This window comes from Fopius arisanus, unplaced genomic scaffold, assembly GCF_000806365.1.
Source record: "Fopius arisanus strain USDA-PBARC FA_bdor unplaced genomic scaffold, ASM80636v1 scaffold00058, whole genome shotgun sequence".
Classification (NCBI taxonomy): domain Eukaryota; kingdom Metazoa; phylum Arthropoda; class Insecta; order Hymenoptera; family Braconidae; genus Fopius; species Fopius arisanus.
The window spans coordinates 462200-483338 of record NW_011887797.1 but is presented as its reverse complement, the minus strand read 5'-3'; the positions used below and the strand labels follow the sequence as shown (position 1 = coordinate 483338).

Below are 21139 nucleotides of genomic sequence, written 5' to 3'. Positions count from 1 at the left end.
TTCTTCAATTATTTCTTGAAGTATATCTGAACTCGGCTCATACATTATGGGTGACATTTTCAGTTCCTGAAGTTTCACTCGCAACATCGGTTTTGCGTTATTGATTACCTATCGCTAAGTTTATGTGACTCGAGAAGTTTTCTTGTTATTAGGGTGCATAAAGATTTACTCTGGCAACGGAGAAAGATGACTAATTCCTTAGAACTAAAAGTTCTTCCACTTTGCCCATTCGTGCGGCTGTGAATTTGGAATTCTCCACGAAATTGAGTACATGGAGCACGTCGCTCTTTTTTCAATGCCCCTGCAGCTCAATCAATTCAAAAACAATGGCGTAGTGAAAAAACAGCCTCCATGAATCCCAGACTAAACGATTTGCCCCCCTCTCATCAATCTGATTGATCCTGTACTTTTTTCCTCTGGACGGAAAAAAGCCCTAGAGTCCTGAAGGGTCGAGGGCCCCCATATGGTCCCCGTGAACCTGTTGATCTGATTCTCCATTTGCCGATAAAAAAACGAGAAGAGGAAACAAGTATAGATTTAGGACAGGATGACGCAGAGGTGTAGCTGTTCGAATGTCGGTTGTACGTGAAGTTATCCCGAAGGGGACTGAAAATATAACTCTCTCCGGAAGGTGGAATTATGCTGGCTCTGGAAAAGCGATAAAATAAATCATGCCACACTGTGGGCCCCAGTGCTCGTGGACACGCCAATATCATTCTCCTCCAACTTGCCTTTCTTCTTTCAGTACTTTTCTTTTTCATTATACTACACATTTCACTCGTGTATGGTAGCCAGAAACGCGTAGAGGAAAACGAAACTTCCCCCGGGAAATCAGAGAAAGATGCACAGGCCACTGGCATCTACCCATAAACTTGAATATATGCATTCTACTTCTCTATATTTCATGATATATTTCTCGCTTTCTGTTTGCTTTTGATATTGAGATTCGATTCTTAATGTCTATTTAATGATACGTTTGTAGGAGCCGTGAGGTCACGAGGGACGGAAATTCGGGGGAGTTCTTGTCTGATAAAAGTCAGCAGTCCATTAATCATCTTCCGCTTTCTTTTATGAATGAGACATTAATGCTTTTTTTATGAAAAAATGACGCTTTTTTCAGTTCCTTTTTAGGGTTTTTCTGGAATTTATGTGTACATACATAACTTTTTAAGATATTTTTCATGAATTTTCACAGAATAATTGATTTCGAATTTGAAATTTTATAATTTGATTAGTTTAAAACTCATTTCCAAATTTTCTTTAGAGACAGAATGAAGATTTCTCTACCCAGTATTTTTATTTCGCCCCAAAATGAACGAATGATTATGTAACCATTTTGGTTACCCAGTAGTAGGTTCATATTGGTGGGGTGTACCAGATGGTTACATAATTGCGGTCGTTGGAAATTGCGGGTTAAGTAGACCACGAAACGAGGGGGAACATGGGAATTTATATTAATTCGATTTTTTCGAGAGCAAGAAGTCGTTGATAAAATCAATTAACCTCAAAACCCCTCAACAGAGTGATTAATTAAATGTGTAATAACACTTCATGTCCTTCTGTGCAGGTGTTTTCCGAATGATAAACCGAGCGAGGCTGAGGGCGTCTCGCGCAACAACTCCGGTAAGTAATTTAAATCAACTTAATCCGCTTCAATTACACACCCGAGGAGACGACGTAATGACCAAATCCAACTGGGGACTGAGTTTCATTGATTGTCTCGATGCCTTCACTCATTCCCTATTTCAGGAGGCGAGTAGTAAAATGAGATAATTTTACAATCGTCAAAAAAAAAGACAAAAATGAAGACAACATCGTAAAATGAAGGCGGGTAACGCGCGTCGTGTTCGAATTTCCCGCGCTGTTTTCGAGATATTTCGATTGTGGCGAACTTCATTTGTGTTTTGACCCATCGAAATGGAGCGCCGTACGAAATCCGTCGTTTATCGTGTGAATATTTAATAGAGTTGGTACCTGATGAAGCGAGCAATCTCGTTTCCATTTCGGCTGATCGATTTTCACCGTCGATGAGACGACCGAGGGTTGTTGGATAGCTCAAACCAGTGCAGGAGGTTGGCAGCACCAACTTCTGGGGTAATTAAGTCAAACCGTCTGGTTGACGGGCCTCCATTGTAACCGGCAAATGGCCTGTTTAGTCTGGATACACGTATCCACCCTTCCATCTCCACCTGTTTCAACCTTCCCATCTCCACCCCACAGCCACCCCCTTTGTGATCATGCACAGATCCACTTGCCAATCGATCATTCGACCTCTTACCCATCCAGTCCTTCTACAGCGTATATATCTTTCGTCGATGCTATCGCTTCTATTTTAATTGCATGTGGTCTTCAATGATTTAGAGAATCGATGTAACACAGAGAGAACAATTGAGTTAATGCCAGTGGAGCTGAGGGTTAATGAATCGTGCAGTTGGATATGAACGGGTGAATAGCTGGACATCAACAAATTATTCAGCCGTCCTGGTTGAAAGTTTACCCTCACATTTGATGTAACGTATTATCGTCATTTCGATTTCGAGTTGTATCCAAAAGTTGAATGACAACGGAAATTTCGGGGCAATGCATTAGTGAATTTGGCACATCACAGAGGTCGATGCTTCTGTTTTCGGATTCACTCGTTTAACTCGTCCAGGCAATATCCAGTTCCTATCGTAATTCGAATAATTGGCTATAAATTCCGGTACCAAATCAATTCATTCCTAACAACTGTATTTCAGTGCAAGCAATTTGGAAATAACTTCGAAGTATTGCACGGGAAAAGAGTTCCACCGATAATAACGAGCCTCTTCAACTGGTAACGAACGATGTAGTAGAATAAGAGCTTTTGACGGATGGGTTCATTTGCTAGATTGAGAGGTAGGGAAAAGAGCATTTGTACATGGATGACGAATCGTTTCTCATTGTTAATGAATGTGAGTTGAGGAGAGAGTATGTGGTCGTCATCATCGAAGATTTTTTCAGGATTTTTCATTCAGGAGAGAAAGACTGATGGAATTGGACCCAATAGGATTTCATTTGGTCATGCATCTATCGACGATCGGATCGATCGAAGAAATCAAACAAAGTGCTACACCATCTTTTCCACCCAGGGAACTAAAAAAATCCTCCAGGGACAGGTCTGGATGATCTTTCTTCACTCCCTTCCCACCGAGTGCCGATTCCTTCAATAATCAGACAGTAGAATATTTGTCAGCGTGGCCCAAGGAACTTGTGACTGGGCGATCTACCTCTGGTGTCAAGACATGTTCAACCCTGGAAGAAGCACGAGTGGCTATCCTGGAGGCGTAGGTTGTACAGATCTTCTTGACCCCCATGGGACTAACCCTCGACTCTGGTCACATGTGATTGAGAGTCCGTTGCACAACAAACCTCCTTCACTCTCCTCGGATCCCTTTTGATACGGGTTAAATTAACCTCCCGGACTTTTCCCACAGATATATACTTTTACCACTGGCCCTTGTCCCCCCAGGGATTTCCAAAGTTGGACATTTCTTTGTCTCCACCAATGGATTCAATTTCGCAATTCGACTTATCAAAATTGATGACATCTCCTTCCATCCGCTGATTCGATTTATGTTTGGACGAATCCCGGCGGAAATCCTAACGCGTTAACTCCCAAATCCATCTCTTTAATAGATTTTACTCCGGACTGAAAGCTCGGTTTTTTCTAATAATCCAATCTGATAATCATCATTCGGTGTTCTTTTACCCAATATAAATTCCCAATAGCTTTTTTCGTATAATCAATAATGGAGTGAAATCTGGTGTTGCATCAACGCACCGATAAAAATCCCGGCTTAATGGACAACGGGATGAGTATCGAAGTGCTGACTAGGCGGACATTATCCCCAAATGGAATCTCGACAGCCATCAGTATTTTCATTTCCGTGCGAATATTTTCGATAGCCGGTAAACCACAATTCAGAAATAGTGGCATTGATTGCTTTACTTGTCAAATGAATTGCCAACTACATGGATTCATTACCCCGAGTCCCAATTGCATCATCAATTCTATTTCCATAATCCAAAAGTTGATTCCTATTGCCAAAATTTCGATTAATCCCAGAATGATTGGATGCAGACGGTTGGAACGCCATGAGTTGCAGAGGATTTGAAAAAAATGAAAGAGTCTCGTCTGGCAGTTGCTCCGAATGCTCCCTGGGCTATGAAATAAAAAAGAATAGAACAGTGTGGTGATGTTGGCATACGCGAGAAGGAAAGTGCAGTTGGTGTCTGTGTAGTGTGGGTCACCATCTACTCTCGTATCCATTGTCACGCATTTTACACTCACCCCAGGGGTCACCGTCTGTTCTTGTTGAAACACCCAAGGTATCACTATCTCCATCCTTTTTTTTTATTTTGCCAGCTTTTCCCCTCCGCTTTGTTCCTCAAGATACGTCACTCCCTCTCTTTTCATTCTTCAGCACGGTAGACTTCCTCTTACACGTACTTTTTTTGATCTTTCGAAAGGCACTGGAATGGCTCAGCCCGGAAAAGAGCTTTAAGGTCTGCTCCACTTCTCGTTCTTTTCATCATGCCAGAGCTTGTATCGTCTTGGTTGCAGATCAAAGATGAGGCTCGTTAGAGAGCATAAGTTCCATTCAGCTTTCAGATAATAAACGAGGAGAAAGCACTAGCGGACCAAATTATCGAGGGCTTACCCTACAAAGTTATTATTCACCCTCAAAATATTAAAATTATCGGATATCTGCATTCTGAAGCCAAGTGAATAATAGCTGAACATCAAAGAAAGTTGTAGCATGGAAATAACTGCTTCGTTCATTCTTTGGTGAAAACCACGTAGCCAAAAGGTGATTGTTCATCATGATTCTGATGAAAAGGATCTTTGGACCCTCTGGAAAATGATTATGAGTTGATTCCCCGATTGTGTGTTAGCAGTTGAATTTAATGACTTCCTTATTTGGGAAAGGATTGGACAAATTTAGGACAAATTCAGGACAAACTGTCAACATGACGTGGGTTGATGATGCTGATGTCTCAGGTCGTTATGTAGCCAGATGAACTAACCTTGGATATACATTTGAGAACGAGCACTCGTGCAAATTAAACCCCAGTGCTCGTACAAAGCTCTTTCTGGACTTCTCTGGAGCGTGACGAAGTGGTCTGGCCTCTCATTTCCGTGTCATACTCCTCATCCTCCCCTCAAAACCCATCCGAATTTTCTTCCACTTGAATTTTTTTTTCCCCTATACTTCTGCACCTCTTCACAGTTTCCTTCTCACTTTTGTACCCCCTAAGCTCTTTCCCGCATGCAACTCTTGGTAACTTGCTCACTCACCAACTATTTGGTTGCACACAATGCTCAAGGGTTTATGCTGTTACCACTTCACCCATAGTTTACGCAAAAAGAAAGAAGGAAAAAGAAATATCATCACCAGGAAAAACTGGCAACTGTTTGGTACACAGAGTATGCGTCGTGTTTTATTTGCGCGTTATGCACTTTGTAGGAACTCTTCTGGTAGCTTTTCAAGAGGCCGTCGAGTTACTTCAATTACTGTTGCTGTCATCGACTGCTGAGTAACTAGTCTCGAGTATTTCGGTGGTATTAAATCTGCAATTGTAATTATTCATCGGAAAGTATTTCCACAAAGCGGTTTGCTGCTATCAGTCAATCCTTATCATCCGTGAATATCTGATTACCTGTTTGCAGTGGTTTTTTCTCATGCAAGTGAGTTTACTGTTAAATATTTCATGGAACACTTTTTTTCGTCGACCTTTTCCGCTGTTTGAATTCCCCGTGCGTCGATCCAATCGATATACATTGGAGGATTGTTAGATATATATCGATACATTGGCTCATTCTTCATTTTTATTTACTCCTACGTCGGAGGATTGGCCTTTGATGCAACATCCTTTGGTGTATATTATGTACTGGTGAATTGAGCCGAAACGACGGTACAGTCTTATCGTAATTGCATCGTAATTGTCGGAACATAAAGCCGTGCTTGGTGCAATGTACGGGCAGGGGCGATTTTGCTGGCTGTTCACGTGCTGTTGAGAGTGTTGGGACGGTCCTGGTGTGGGTGGTAAAAGACTCTAGGTCGGCGCCAGGTTGGCTGCAGTCTCGGCGATCAATCAACCTGATGTTGTTGTGGTTTATGCCCCTGGCTTCACCTTTCTCCCCTTTTTTTTACTGTTATGTACGGCGGGAATTTTATGGAGTACCTTCGGATCAATTTTTGATACTCATAAGCACTTCGTATTAGGACAATTAAAATTACATTTTTCACCCAAAATTTGAGAGATTTATGAATAATTATTTGTAATTTAGCCGTAATAATTATTCAGCTGAATTTGAGGGCATTCGAGGGAGATCTAATTTTTTTTAATCATTTTACCCATCTTCAATAGAATTATCGGAATAAATTTTTTTTTATGTTTATTTTACATCGTTTTGAGTCGGATGATACTATGTGGCGATTGATCAGGACTTTTTAAAGCTAGTTAGATCTCACCTTTCTATCCGGTCAGGAATCGAACCTGGAACCTATCGGTTGTGAGGTCACGACCTTAACCACTACACCAGGCCACCGGCATTGGAATAAATGGAAACGAGCGATTTTATTCCACAAATAATAAAATAATCTGATGAATAAAGTTTGATTATTATAATTATTCAGGTGAATTCGAGGGAGATAATTTTTTTTATCAGTTTACTCAGGCTCAAAAAAATAGCAAAGAAAAATGATTGACGGACGATTGTATCTGAAACATTAGTATTTATTCGGGAACTGAAAGAATTGTGGGTTCGGTTTAAAATAAATAATAACTAATTGAATATTTATAGGAGTGATTTAGTATCTAAACTGCAATTAATTGCAAATAGGATCACGAGTAATGATCACTCCTTTCGGTAGAGTTATTCTAAGGGTTCCTGGCAGAATGGTTCACGACTTTGGGTACATGTTAAATGCAATATCTAGTCGGTTGGGATCTATCCTTTGAACCCGACCAACATCGCCAGCTGGATATTTACCCAGACGGAAATACGAAGGGATGAAAGACCGAGAGAAAAAAAAAGTGATCTCCCCGATTTATAGACTAGGTGGATTCTGGGTTATGACTCTGTTCAATTCATCTGGAGAGTTTCCCCGAGAATAGAATGTAGAAGTAAAATGAAATTGTATTATTTGGGAGCCGGAGTAACGGGATAGGCGATGGATATCAGCAAAAATTCATCTCCACTTTCCTACCCTTTTTCTAATATTTAGTTTGCAGAGGAGAAAAGTGCGGATGGAAAAAATGCCTCCCGTGATATCAAAAAAAGAACTCCCATTGCCTGTCGGTACAGTTTCACTGAATAATTCACGAGTTGGAGAATATTACGGGAGGAATTTTAAAAGTTCACGGTATTTGGAATTGTCTTTAGAGTTCTTTACAAATATACTCACTTGTTAAATCAGAATGGATTTTCCGGAGAGGGAGTTGTACTTTAGTGGCAATTTGGTTGTTCGGAAGTTAAAAAACCGTAAATCCCCCAAATTGACTCCTTGATAGGTAATCTCTGGGGTTTTTTGTTGCGTGTCATGTGCCGTTTGGGGTTCGTCACGAAGTATGTGGGAGGGAATTGGACTTTCCTCGATATTTATCTCATTTCGAACCGTTAGAAGAATGAATGCAAATGACGTTTTTTTCCCGGTTACTTGTACGACTGTCCCGAGAGATATCAAAGTCATTTTTCAAAAACTGATAATCTAAAAAGTCTCAACGTAATTATCACGTGAATTCATCATTTTATTTCAGACGTCTGATGCACCCTTTTGAAAATGGCGACATCCCCTAATCCAAAACACCGTATTGAGAACACTTGGTATCGGTGCATAAAAATTAATAGTTATCCCATAGCTGTTTTGGCTCATATTATTATTTTATAATTTTTCTTCCAACAGCATTAGGATCAAGAGAACAGTTTCTATAAACAGAAATAGGGAGAAATGAATGAACAAGAGCCTTTTATAAAATGGGTCCAGAGCGTGAAAACTTTGGCTGCTATGAGTCAATAGAGTTGGAAAGGTCGTCGGAGAAAGCTATGCCTTTTGAGTGCATTTAATAAAAGTTAACGTCTAACCCTAATTAGTTTTATTATTTACTAATTCCTGTCCATAATCCAATACACTCTATTCGCGGAATCAATGAAACCGATTATTTAATTATCATCTACAAATAAATAGAATGAATAACTGTACAATTTACAAATTTAATCTAATTACCCAATCCTCTTCGAGATATCCACCATTTTAGTTTGTCCACCATTTTCTTCAACGCGTGCATAAACGAAATCTAGTCATCACCCGAAATATGGAGGAGCAAAAAAAGCCAACGAAATGTGAGAATTATTTTGGCCATTGGTATCGACATGTTGGCATTTAAATTTAATGACTTCATGACTTGGAAATGTAGTTGAGTGTGGGTGGCGTCAGGTATGCTGATTCCTCTCCATAAAATCTGCATTGTGTAGTCTCAGTTGAATGTTTTCCTCGTGCGAATAAACAGTCCGGATCGTGTTACGACCTCACCATCGACCCAACACTCAGAATTTCCTCAACCTTGCGCTCGTGCTGCACCCGGGGGTTACAGAAATATTCCAACCTTATCGTGACAAAAACGGAATAGTTACGGCCCTGTTGCATTTGACAATGTAAGTACCTCCGCACCCACGAGGTTCCCGAGGTAGATGTCAGTAACCACTGGCCGGTTCCGAAGGCAAGTTATTCCTCTCCGAAAACAAATATCCTCTTAAAATTCCCATGCATTACTATTATTATTGTTGTTATCATTATTATGTGATAATATATTATAATAATCCAATAAGATAATATTAATAATAATATATACATTTTTTGTTTAAGTAAATAAACTTTTACTTCTTTAAAAAGCAGGAGTTTATTTAATTAAATAGGACATTAATCAATTGTTGAATAACATCAGTATATACAGTGCAATTACGGAATATAGTTATAATATGTTATGAATTATTGTTATTATTATGTATTGTTAGTGATATTATATTATCGCGCATATGATATCTTGCAACTTTTTTATGTGAGACGCGAAGGCGTCTCCAGGTTTTGAGTGGATTAATTTAGTTTTGTTAACAATAAAATCGCGCCAATTAATGAGTTTTTAGATAAATTAAGGAGCCATTTTATTTAGCAGTGTGCGGAGGGAAAAAAACCTTTGGATTTGATTGGAATAGTGTGGAGCGCCTGGTACTCCGTGCAACCGACATGAAAAAAATAATTCCATCATGCGTTATCGTCACGCCCCGTGTGGTGATACGAAACGTCAACTTTCGGTGGGTTTTTCATGGCATGCCACTGTTTTCCAAGTTTTCTGGCAAACATTATCGCCCAGGCAACCCGGGGGCAACGCGAAAAGTTTATAATATGTGGAAAGTTGCGGTTCTCTGTCATTATATTCGACAAAAAAATCCGGCAGTTGAGAAAATTGTGAAGATTCGGACAATTATTTCATTAAATTTTCAATCCATAAAAAATTTCATAGAATTTGATGATCGATTTTCATAATTAGTACAAAAACTGAAAATTTCATTGAAAAGTCAATTTTTGTTGGGGCTTTCAAGATGAATGAAAAATCTAGTGAACGGGAAGGATGTAAAAAAATTTCCATTAATGCGGAAAATTATGGGAAAAATGAATGAAAAGTTTAACAGTGTGGAGAATTGCGGGAAAAATGAGGAAAAATGTCCGAGTGGAAAATAGAAGGGGATATTTAGAGAAAAATTGAATTTATGTTGCAGATAACCAGCAGCTGATTGGTGCGGTAACAGAGCCATTGGTTAAAGTTGATAGAGAGTCTCTGTGATACCTATGTTGTGCGGTGAACTTTTGAACGGTGGTTTTGTGAGTGCGGGTGCGGTACCCGCGGTACCCTGTGGTCTCCTTGGCCTCTGGATACCTGGTTGTGTACGTGCAACAAGCCCCCGTTTAATTACATCCCCCTATTTACCCCTGCTAGCTGAACTACTCGCCGCTGGCTACCTGGAGCAACGGCATCTCCACTCCGAGTCCAACACCGAGGACATGGACCTCGTAACGCGCAATCAGCACTCAAATACCAATGGGCAATCGGACCTCGATCTTGACCTCGACAACGACGAGAGCGCCTTCCTCGGTGAGTACCTCGTCTCCTAGAATTTCACCTAAAAATCGCACATTTTTCTCTTCCAAACCGAACCATTAAATCATAATCACCAATACTGAGAAAAATTTAGTGAATTGAAAAAAAACCTGCCTAACTAACAAATGAAATTATATTTTATAGTTTTCACTACGCATTTGTTAAAAACTAGAAAATTGGCGTGAATCTATAAAAATGATCAATTAATCAATTATTTACTTACTGCAGAAACATTCTTGATTGTTTCAAATTCAATTTAATAAAAACAATTAGTTTTAATCGCAAATAGATAGGATTGCTCAACTACTAAATTTTAGTCTCGGTAATAAAATCACGTGAATCTCCAGCAAAAGTTAAGGTAAGCTCTGCAATTTTTAATCGATAGCACTAGATGAACAATATGGATAGATGAACTTTGAGGTGGAAATGGGAGAGGCACTTACCTGGGGCCCTGGTGGTACGTCAAAGTCGTCATCGGGTGTAAATTTATTCGACGGATGAGAAAGAGTAGACAGGAAGTAGTGGGAAGATGGCAGCGGAGGTTTGTCAAAAGTTGGAAAAGAATTCTGGGGATGAAACGAGCGACGAATTTTCAGTGGCGTACTTGGCACGACTAGCCAAGTGGCTGCAAGTCGAACGTGCAAGTACTACCGTACTCGGGGGTGAAAAGTTGGTGAAATTAAATCGACCTACCTTTCTCTCTTGCCTCTGACCTCGATTTTACCATTTTCCCTTTAGTCCGGGGTTTTAGCCGGTAAAAGGACCGACTCTTTCCCCGGCTTTTACGTCGTCTCGTGATTTTAGGAGATATCGATCTGGCGACGTATTCGATGGGTCGAGCACTCGGTTACATTTAGGTCTCGTTGCGGAGAAAAAAAATCTCTCCCCCGGATTTCCGAGATTGTAGAAAATTTTTGCGTGCAACAAATCCCCTTTTCTGACTTTATTTCATTGATTTATTCTTTCCTCAAACTTTTTTTATTCAATATTTCATCAACAATTTCGCAGAAATTGAAACAAATTCACCATTTGACGATAATAATTCAGCAAAATGATAAACTAGGACAAGTGAATTTTTTTCACGGTCAGTTTTTAGCGAATATCTCGTAATGGAAGGAAAACAATAATATTTTCATAGATACTCTTTTTGTAGCTCTCATATTTCTCTATAAAAATGTTTCTACAAAAAATTGGCTATGCTCTTCCAATTTCGAGATACAGGCTAAAAACGGTCGCGAAAAAAAATGCAGTTATCCTAGTTCACCATTTCGCAAGAAGAACGCAGAATTTTCATTGTTTAATTCCCTTGATGGAAAATATGAGATTTCGGGTGAATGGCATTTGCAGATCGTTAGATATTCCATTCCCCCGGAATTACTTGAGAAAAAGTCTAGGAGAGACTTCGAATCTATAGAAATTCGAAGGCAAATGGTTCGATTTTGTGAGAGAAGTGAAAGATAATGGACATCTCAACGAGGACAGACTCGATTTTCGATGCTCTACATAAAGCTGATGGGGTGCTTCCTTTCAACATCATCTCAATTCAATATCGATATCAGAGTATTTTCTCTTCTATTGAGACTATCACGAATTCGAATTACAAGTTCATGGTCAATTTTTCATTACTCCATAAATTCCGTAGCCGCACATTCGAAGAATTACACGATGAAATAAAAAACTTTGCGAATACTTGCGTGAGTACTTGATAATACTGTTCATCAGTTTCGCCATTGATATTAACAATAACTTTGTGATAGATTCATGTTATCCATCATCGATACAAAATTGCGATGTCTCTTTTACGAGATTTCCGAAACTATTTCATTCGGCGCGTAATAAAATGTACCCCATTCTGTACTTGCTAAAATTCTCATGTTCCCCTGAAAGTCCTCTTAACTGAGTTATTACTTAGGGATTCGCAAGTACTTAAAACTGTAACAACCACTTCGATCAAAAAGTCCATAAAATAACTCGGATTACACTTTCAGGCAACGAATTTTCTCCTCGCATGACAAATTTAAATTTCAAGTTTTGTTTACCTTACATTTTTCGTTTCATTTCTTCGTTTTTTATTTGATAAACTTTGGGAGGTGGGAGTCGTTATTTTTCCGGTGAATTAATCGGTGCACTAATACTTAAGGAAAAATTCGCGGAAAGTCACTTCAATTTCCTCGATTACGTGGAATAAAGTTGGCTAAATAAACGAAATGTACGCGATGTCTCATTTGTGGAGATGAGTCATGAAATTATGGGAAATGTCTCGTCCATTTCCCTTTTTCTCGTTTATTACCGCGAATCCTGTTTGGTTTATCTGCAATTGCAGAACCTCCGGTTTAATGAATGACGAAGGGGTGATATTAAAGTCGGAGTACCCGTGAAAATTTATGACTTTTCAGAAGTTTGCAAATTCTGTTATTGTGAGAATCCAATTATCATTTCGATTGTGTGTAATTGTCTCGCAGATTGGATTCCAACGGAATTTCCTTCTGAAACTGCCGTTCATTTTCTGCAGGAAATTAGTTGTAGCTGAAGAGGAATCTCCACGAGAAAGAAAATAATAATTCTGTCATTTTCATTAATTCCCAGAAAATAATCAATTGTTATAATTATTAGTTTGTAACCAAATTTCCTCCAGAGGTTTAATTTTTATAAATTACATTTTTCACGCAATAAAAATCTGTAACAATTCCATGAAATTTTCCCCGAAATTTTGTTTTTTTGGAATTGCGGAAGAATTACGTCATGTTGATTGATTATTATTATTACTGTATTGATTTTTTCTGTGGAAAAGAATAATTATCTACATTCCGTTGTGACTCGAGAACCGGCGTTTTCTCATCGGAGAACTTGGAGGTCAGAGATCCGCATTTCAACCCCTTCCATCAATCGGAAGAAGTATATAGTACATGGAGTATATACAGGATGTAGAGTGGAATCTCTCGGTCGGGGGAATCACGTCCGTACCTTAAGACTCCCGACAGGTCGTTCGATCCTTCGCCGAGGCTCGGGGTTAAGGAGCAATTCCCCAACGATGAATTTATGAGCTCCTCAGGATTAGCACACCTCGCCTGTAATAAAAGGCACGTGCCATTTTTTTATCCCCTCCTAGGGTTTCCATGATCTGACCTGACCTTTGGGGGTTGCGCAATTCTTCGCGGGGTGCGAAAACCATCCGAAAATTCAAAATTGTCATGAAAAAGTCACAGAACTGTCGCGGGAAAAAATTACCGGGACTGGTCGGTAAGGTTGAACCATTGCGAGTTAATCCCAGATATTAATGTTCAATCGAGTAAAATTTCATAGGTCCCATCTCGGTGGATTCAATGCGTACAATGGGCCCAGAAGAGGAACCAATCATATGCTGTCCGATAAAGGGAAACTCCCGAAGACTGACGGTATTGGCCGAAGTGTATCATCAGTCACTGAGAAAGTCATGAGCGAATATTTTACTTTCTCACGCATAAATATTGCGCAAAACTCTAGTGATTTTTTCTGCATTTCCCTTGACTTTTCATCAATACATGAAAAACCCCCATTTACTGGTAAGAGACTAGTAATTTTTCATGGTCATTTCTCCCCGTATGCCACTTATATAATTTTCATATTTTTTCTCCGCGGGTTTATTCTCCGCGGCCTGTTTTTAGCAAAAAATCGTGAGGGTGCAAAGACCCGACGAGTTAAATTCCACACTGGAATCTCCATTCATTCCACCCAGTCTTTCGGATAATCCTCTCCCACCCACATCTCACGGAGTAATGGAAAAGGGAAAGAGAGACCGGAACGTGTCGCTAACGCAATAACATTTCAATTCGAAGGACGGAAATTGCCGAAAGGCATATATATACCCTAGGCCACGGACAGAGAAATACCCGATGCTTTCCCGTTGAATTTTATTTCATTGCCGTCATACTTTGTCCGCTCTCGCCTTTTTCTTTATTCCCCCTCATCGACTCCCATTTCAGTATTTCCCCCGATCATCAATTTTCCCCTTTCCCCATCCCTCCTCCTCCTCATTGCTTTTCATTTTCCCGTTTTTTCCCTTTTCAAACAAAAATATCAAAGCAACAAATTTTAACCAACGAAAAATAGAATGAGAATGAAATTTCTCCGAATGTTTGCTTTGAACGCTCGTCCTACAGATTCATTGTCTATTTACCATCGATTACGCAACATCTGTTGAAATCCATCGATGGAATTACACAAGACATGCAATAATCATTTCCAATAATTGGAAACAGCCAATATCCACGAATCTACATTAAATCGAGCACTAGAAATGCCAAACAATACCAAATTACTCTTCCGGGTGCATCAACTCGGGTTCAATCGAAATTTCATTAATTTCAATGGCTCCATTGTCTTACCTTCCAACAGATTGTTCATTATCCCTTCGAATAGCGCGTAATCTATCCGATACACTTGCGAGTTAATTAGGGAATATTGGAGGGACAAAGTGTCTAGCTGTTATATGGGTGGGGATTTATCTTTTTCAAGCTCTTTTACGAGCCCCTGCTTTATTTACTTGACGTTTTTTTATTTATTTTTAAATAAAAGGGCCCTGGGGCTAGAACAAATTAAGTAGTAGAAGCCGAGGAGAGGACTGCACATAAGGAAGAGACTGTCTTGGGGGCCTCCAACTTCTCGGTTTTAGTCGGGAAAAGCTGAGGATGCAAGAAAGGCTTACGTAATTGCAATGGCAACCTGAAAATACCCTGCGAGCGTTGTATATGGGTTTTATTCCCCCTCGGGTTTTAATTAGTGCGACATACTTTTTTTTTTGCACCAGCAGCAATGAAAAGTGCTACCTTCGCACTGAATTCTCGCTGATGACGAACTCAATCCACTTTTTTTATTCTGTTGCTTTTTTTTTTAAATGGGAGCATTATTATTACTTCGTATTTTGACGTTTGGCTTTTTCAGTTATCGATGTCTTTAAATATCGATTTATCTGAACAATTTGTATCGATCCCCAGAGAAAATTTAATTACTTGCAAATTAATCGAGGAATTTCAGGAAAAAAGGTGGAAAATTGAATAATTAAATTGAATTGAGTTATCATTTAGTCATCTTAGGTCATTTTGTTACTAAAATTTTATTATAATTGGGGAAATTAATGAATGGGTAATTAATAATTAAATGTTGAATTTTATGTATTTTTAAATAGAAAATTGGATTCAAATGAAAAATTAGATGGAATTCTATACTAATAATTCTGAAAGCTGGTGTGCACTCTATGAAAATTGAAGCTTTTTTTTTATATCTGGGGATGAATTTATGTGGGAAATAATAAATGTTTGTACCACTGAAACGTGCCACATTTGCGTATAATTCTCTCTGATGAACAGCTCAATTCCTCATTTCTTTCATTCCGTCGCTTTTACAGAATTCGTTGCCGCGCTCCGGTCTATTTTCAATGGTTTTAGTCCTTTCTTTTTTTTCGGATTTGTCTCGTTCTCTCGTGTGGGGCTTTCATTTCTTTTTTGCTGTGACTCGTACTATGGCTTCGAGGGAAACCGATACTGTTGGCACGACTCATAGAAATTCTTTTGACCCCCGGAGTTCGTTTCACTTTGAAAAGGCCCCCGGAGGAGTGTGAAATCTCGCGGGTGGTGAGAGAAAAAAAATTTTATCGATAGGAAATTCTTGGAAAAAAAAGGCTCTTTACTTTTGGATATAATCACCTCATAGGGGACTGACTCTCGCAATTTTCGGAATTTTCCACGCCAAATTCCGGGAATTTTCTACATTCCAAATCTGAAATTAATAATTCCTCTCTCTTCCTAATCCATTCCAAACTCCGAATTAAATTTTCAGAATGTCATTTTCTCGGGAATACACTGAGTAAAATTATTTTTTTAATTATAATAAATATTTGAGTGCAGAATGACGAGATTTTCGCAAATTAAAAATCTTACTCCAAATAAATGAGAGAAATATCATCAATAACTATTTAATTTATGAATAATAAATATAAAAAAATTGAAAGTTTATAACAAACTCATTAATTACTCATTTACGAGTTTATTTATTTTAATAAACACCAGAACTAAAGGACTAAAAGAAGCAATAAATTCAGTAATTAATATTTTTTTATTATTTATTGAACAGAATTAATTCGGAAAAATCCATAAGTTTTCCCCAAAAATTTGCCAACAAAAATTTCGGCATTTTTTTATTATTGAATCGCTTTATTATTTACCTCCGCCTATCAACTCCAGGCGACAGGTGAGTGTCCGAACATTAGCTGCATGTAGGTGTCATCACCACGCGCCAGTCCACACCTCCAGAATGATTCATGAAGTGTCATTAAGCTCAACTTTCATTTCCCTCCCCCCACTCATTGCTCGTTGAGCGCATGTACTGCATCATACATTCGTTTCGCATTCCACACTGCACCTCTCCCTCTCGTTCCATTTTATTTTTCACTGTCCCGCGGGATTCATAAATTTATCGTGTCGGTCCGACACAGTACAATCGAATTATTGTCTACAATATTCCACTCACTCCCCCTTTTTAAGATTCTTTCTTCACCTTTTATTGCGGTTATTTTATTCCACATATATAAATAAATAAATAAATAATAAACACTTGTAATAATTCACTCAATTACATATTATTCATTCCCTACGGATTTGTCTTTATTTGAAAAATCAATTGAACGAGACAAGAAAAGGCCGAAAAATTGAAGAATGAGATGAAATAAGATGTTTATCAAGTTTAGTAATCTAGTTAAAAAAAAATGTAATGCTCAAAGAGTGGGGATAATTAAATCTGCCCAGGGGAGAGAGTAAATATTTTTTAATGAAGAAAACCCCCCGCAATGAAGATTACACGAAGAACGAGTCGATGCATCGTCTAAGCAAATTAATTCCCTGAAAATCAATTCAACCCTGCAGGTGACATCCTGACTTCAGCGTTCAGTGAATCTCTCAACTTTTCAGAGGACATCACGTCAACTGGGTACACGTTTCCTACAACTTCTCACATTGCGACAGCCTAGACTCCGACGACACGGAGATGGCTTTTCAAATTAAATTCCCCAGCTGACGTAATTAACGCCAGTTATCGCTTCCAATTATCACGATGTTTCTCTCACTATTACGGGGTGAATAGATTTTTAAGGGGTCCAACGCCGGATAATTACATTTTTTCAGCATCAGTTTTCGTTAAATATCTCAGCATCCAGAAGAGCTAGCCAAATGGTCATAGATATTTTTGTGGCTCTCAGTTTTCTCCACAGAAAATGTCTCTATGAAACAATCAGTTGTTGCCTTAAATCCTGAGATATTTCGTATAAACTATGACTATTTTCATTGATCCACATAATTTTTACGGTTTGCAATGAATTTTTCTTCAATTTGGGTAGATTTTTTGCCAACTACACTCGGTGCGTTGGAATTTATGAATTTCTTTCAAGGAATTTCGGTCCAAAATGAATGAGGAATTAATTAACTTCAATGCATTCCCTGAGGCTATGAATTTCGCAGCCACTGCGAAACCCAAAGTAATGAGAAATGGGAATGCGGGCAGAAACAATCAAAACAATAATAATGGATAACGGGGTATTTATTGGCGATTATAGGGGCCAATTAAGGTAATTTATATAATTAAAGTGGATCACGATTATAAGACTTCATTACTCCGGTTTTAAATCGTGATAAAAAATCTTGCAATTTTCAACAATTATTTGATAATTCGCAAAGAATCTTAATTAGTCTCATTACACTCATAAATGCATTAATTACCTAAAATAGTCAATGAAATTGAATATCTCAAGTTCATACAATAATAAAAAAACTAAAATCCCGTAAATTCGCACAATCTATTTTTTTTCTTCTGAATTTTCAATTTGCATTGATTTTTTTGATTAAATGTTAATTAATTACCGGTAATATGCAGTTTTTGCTGAATTTTAATGTGAAAGAGTGAAGAATTCCCCGAGGCTCCTCATTAAAATTCCTCAGCAATAATTCCTTCGAAAAATGGTCCAGAGATTAAATTCAAATTTCCCTCAATTTTTCAATGGCTGACAACAATGCGCCATTACTACTGAAATATTCCTCCACTAGTTGTCTCACTGCATAAATTTTTGAATGCACCACGGGATACTCGGTAATGATATGATATCGGAAATGTATTTTACGACCTAACGATGGAGTACGACGGCACTCAACCCCCCGGTAAAAAGAGAAAAAAATTTAATCTTTATTGGCAGACTCGCCTTCGATCCGCTTTTCTTTGATGTCAAAGCTATCTCGGTTGGAAAAAAAATATGAAAGAGCAAAAAAATAAGAGGCACGAGAGAGAGAGAGAGACTATTAAATCTTTATTAATAGAGTCATCGATCGACTCAGTATTTTTTCGGAGAGATAACTTCACCTTTGCCTCCACTGTCTCTATTTCTCCTGGAAACATCTGAAAATTCTCCATTTCTCCACCTCCCCCCTATTTTCCCGATTTTCCCTTGAATTTCCTATCATTTCCCTTGTTCCCGCCATTTCACCCCATCAGAAGAAAAAAATCGTGAATCATCGAACAAATTCAGACGGTTGTGCAAATGAATCATCAAAATTTGCGCGGTCTAAATAAATTAACAATATATATATGTCTTGAATTATTGAATAGATTAATGATTAATTATTAAAGATATTAAAAAATTATTTGTTGAGCAAAATTGAATTGTTCTCATGGAAATGAGTAAATGATTTATAATTGAGGTGAATTTCCTTTTTTAGGGGTGACGAATTTAATTTCCCCGCGGTGTTCAAGTCTTTTAGCCCATTTCTTTGGAGAAAGGATTTATTCGTGGTCTCAGTAATTTCTGGGGAAAAAAATATGTTAGTTATTTCAGGGGTTTTTCATCTAGCGTTTTAGCCCACTTTTTCCATTCCCGGTGGAGGAAAAAGAACTGCCGGTAAAAAAACGTTAATAAGCGCGCAGTCAATGTATACTCTCGTCTGAATAATTTAGCTGACGGCACAACGAGTATTTATACGCCACTCTCGGGGCAAAAAAATTACCCAGGAACAAATTGTGAATAAAGAACCTTCAGATGGCCGGGAAAACAGAATTTTTCACAATTTTCCCGAGGAATGATGATTTAGGGGATGATGCGGTGCCTACTATATGCTCTCAACTTAGTTTTTTGGATAACTCAATCCAGAATGTGGAATTAGAGCCACGACCAAATCTTTCTGAAATGTATTAATTATTATCGTTTATTACTCCATTAAAATATTTCATAATTAATCATTGCAAATGTTTAAAATATCGAGATATTATCATACTGAAATTTATTAAGGAATTTTGGGATTATTCAATTATAATGTTGAATTTATCGTAATTATATTAATGACGAAATCGTTGTCAATTGTTTTCATTATTATTTATTGTTGTTTTATTATTGTAATATTAGAAATATTCAATTTTTCCATAAAATTCACAGATTTATATTTCTGCATTAATTGAATGGTAACCTCATTACAGGTACATTGACACAACTATTTAAAGGAACACTCCACTTGAAAAATTTGTAACATTTAAAATCCCCTTATATCTTTTCACCCATTAATTCCACAATCCACCAATTCACTCCATTTCTATAACTATCCAGGAATTCCCAAAATGTCAATTTTAACAATTTAATTGAAAAAAAAAAATAATATCTCACTGGATTGAGAACCTCTGGATGACGTAGTCCCCCGGCTGATTGGTCGTTGAAAGAGTCACGTGGGGTGAAGCCACCCCCAAGTTGCATGACAAGGAGCCCCTGAGGTACATGGAAAAGTTAGACCGAGATAGATGCATCCCCCCCCCCCCTGGATGAGCGATGGGGGGTGCAAGTTGCACGAACTGAGTGAGGGGTAAATGAGGGGTGAGCGAGGGGTGAGCGAGGGGCTGAGGGAGGGGTGCAATGAGGGGGTGAGGCGGGTTTTAAAACAGAGACAGACGATAGATCGCGCACAGGTACTAGATCGTGTACATGTGCGCGTGTTGAAGAGGGATGAAATCTAGAAATCTACTGGGGGTTGAAGGGAGAGGGCGCCGACGTCGCTCGCCAGTCACTGCGACGTACGCGACGCCCCAACGTCTGCCGGTAGATTTTATTGGTCCGGCATTTCTCTCCAGAAATCATCCGCGATTTTTTCCGCAGTAAATTTTTGCCAATTATTCACACAAATTTCTCCGGGTAATAGCGACAACTGAAACAATTGCGTGATACCTCGTACACGCGATCGCCATTCATCGCGTTAATTATTACATTTTTATTTCGTGCGCACAATACGCGGGATAATCATTTAATTAATAATTAATCCGTTTATTGTCTTATGGGGAATTATTGAACGTGCGGTTATGGCGGGCTATTGAAGTGGGGGACAATTCTTGGGGGAGTGATAATTGAACTCTTTGTATTGTTAATTGAATGCTATGATTAGTCGTTTATGTTGGATAATTGGCGCCTCAGGCTGGTGAGATGAATTGAACACATTGAAAATTATGAGTTTATTTCACTGATAAAATAGTGACTCGGGTTATTACCGCGAGTACGTGACACTTTTTTTTTTTTCGCCTGTTGTGCTTTTTTTTTTTGTTTGGCGAGTGCAAGGGGTCGAGATGGTGCTCCACGGGACAAACCGTAAGTGCATTTAATGTCTGCTTTTTCAATATTCTCTCTTTATTATTTTTTTTCCTTCCTTTTGTCTCTCGTGGTGGTTTTACTGGCGATTCTGGTCTCATTGCCGTGTCGATAACGTGCTTGGTGGGCCTTTCCAGGGGATGGGGTATAAAATCTCGGATTTAGATGTCCTCTTTGCTGTCTCCAGTGGGGAAAATCATGCGACCCTGACCAGACTCACGAATGCAATTGCAGGGAATAATAAAAATCAACATCGCGTGACGAGACGCGCGTCTCTGACCTTCTCAGTACTTGAAGTTTTACACGCGATTATTGCACAGA

General features: G+C 38.6%; 1 protein-coding gene across 5 annotated transcripts in view; it reads left to right on the top strand.

The window, feature by feature from the left end:
* LOC105268512 (amyloid beta A4 precursor protein-binding family B member 2) overlaps positions 1-21139 on the top strand; it is a 73784-nt gene that overhangs the window by 7793 nt on the left and 44852 nt on the right. For 4 of the 5 annotated variants that reach the window (XM_011308127.1, XM_011308126.1, XM_011308128.1 and 1 more), the window contains exons 2-3: positions 1568-1623; positions 9803-10176. In XM_011308127.1, coding sequence (XP_011306429.1) covers positions 9873-10176 — 304 coding nt within the window. In that variant the 5' untranslated portion in view covers positions 1568-1623; positions 9803-9872. Of the gene's footprint in view, positions 1-1567; positions 1624-9802; positions 10177-20262; positions 20819-21139 lie in introns of those variants that run through there. The other variant, XM_011308129.1, reaches the window with a different exon arrangement.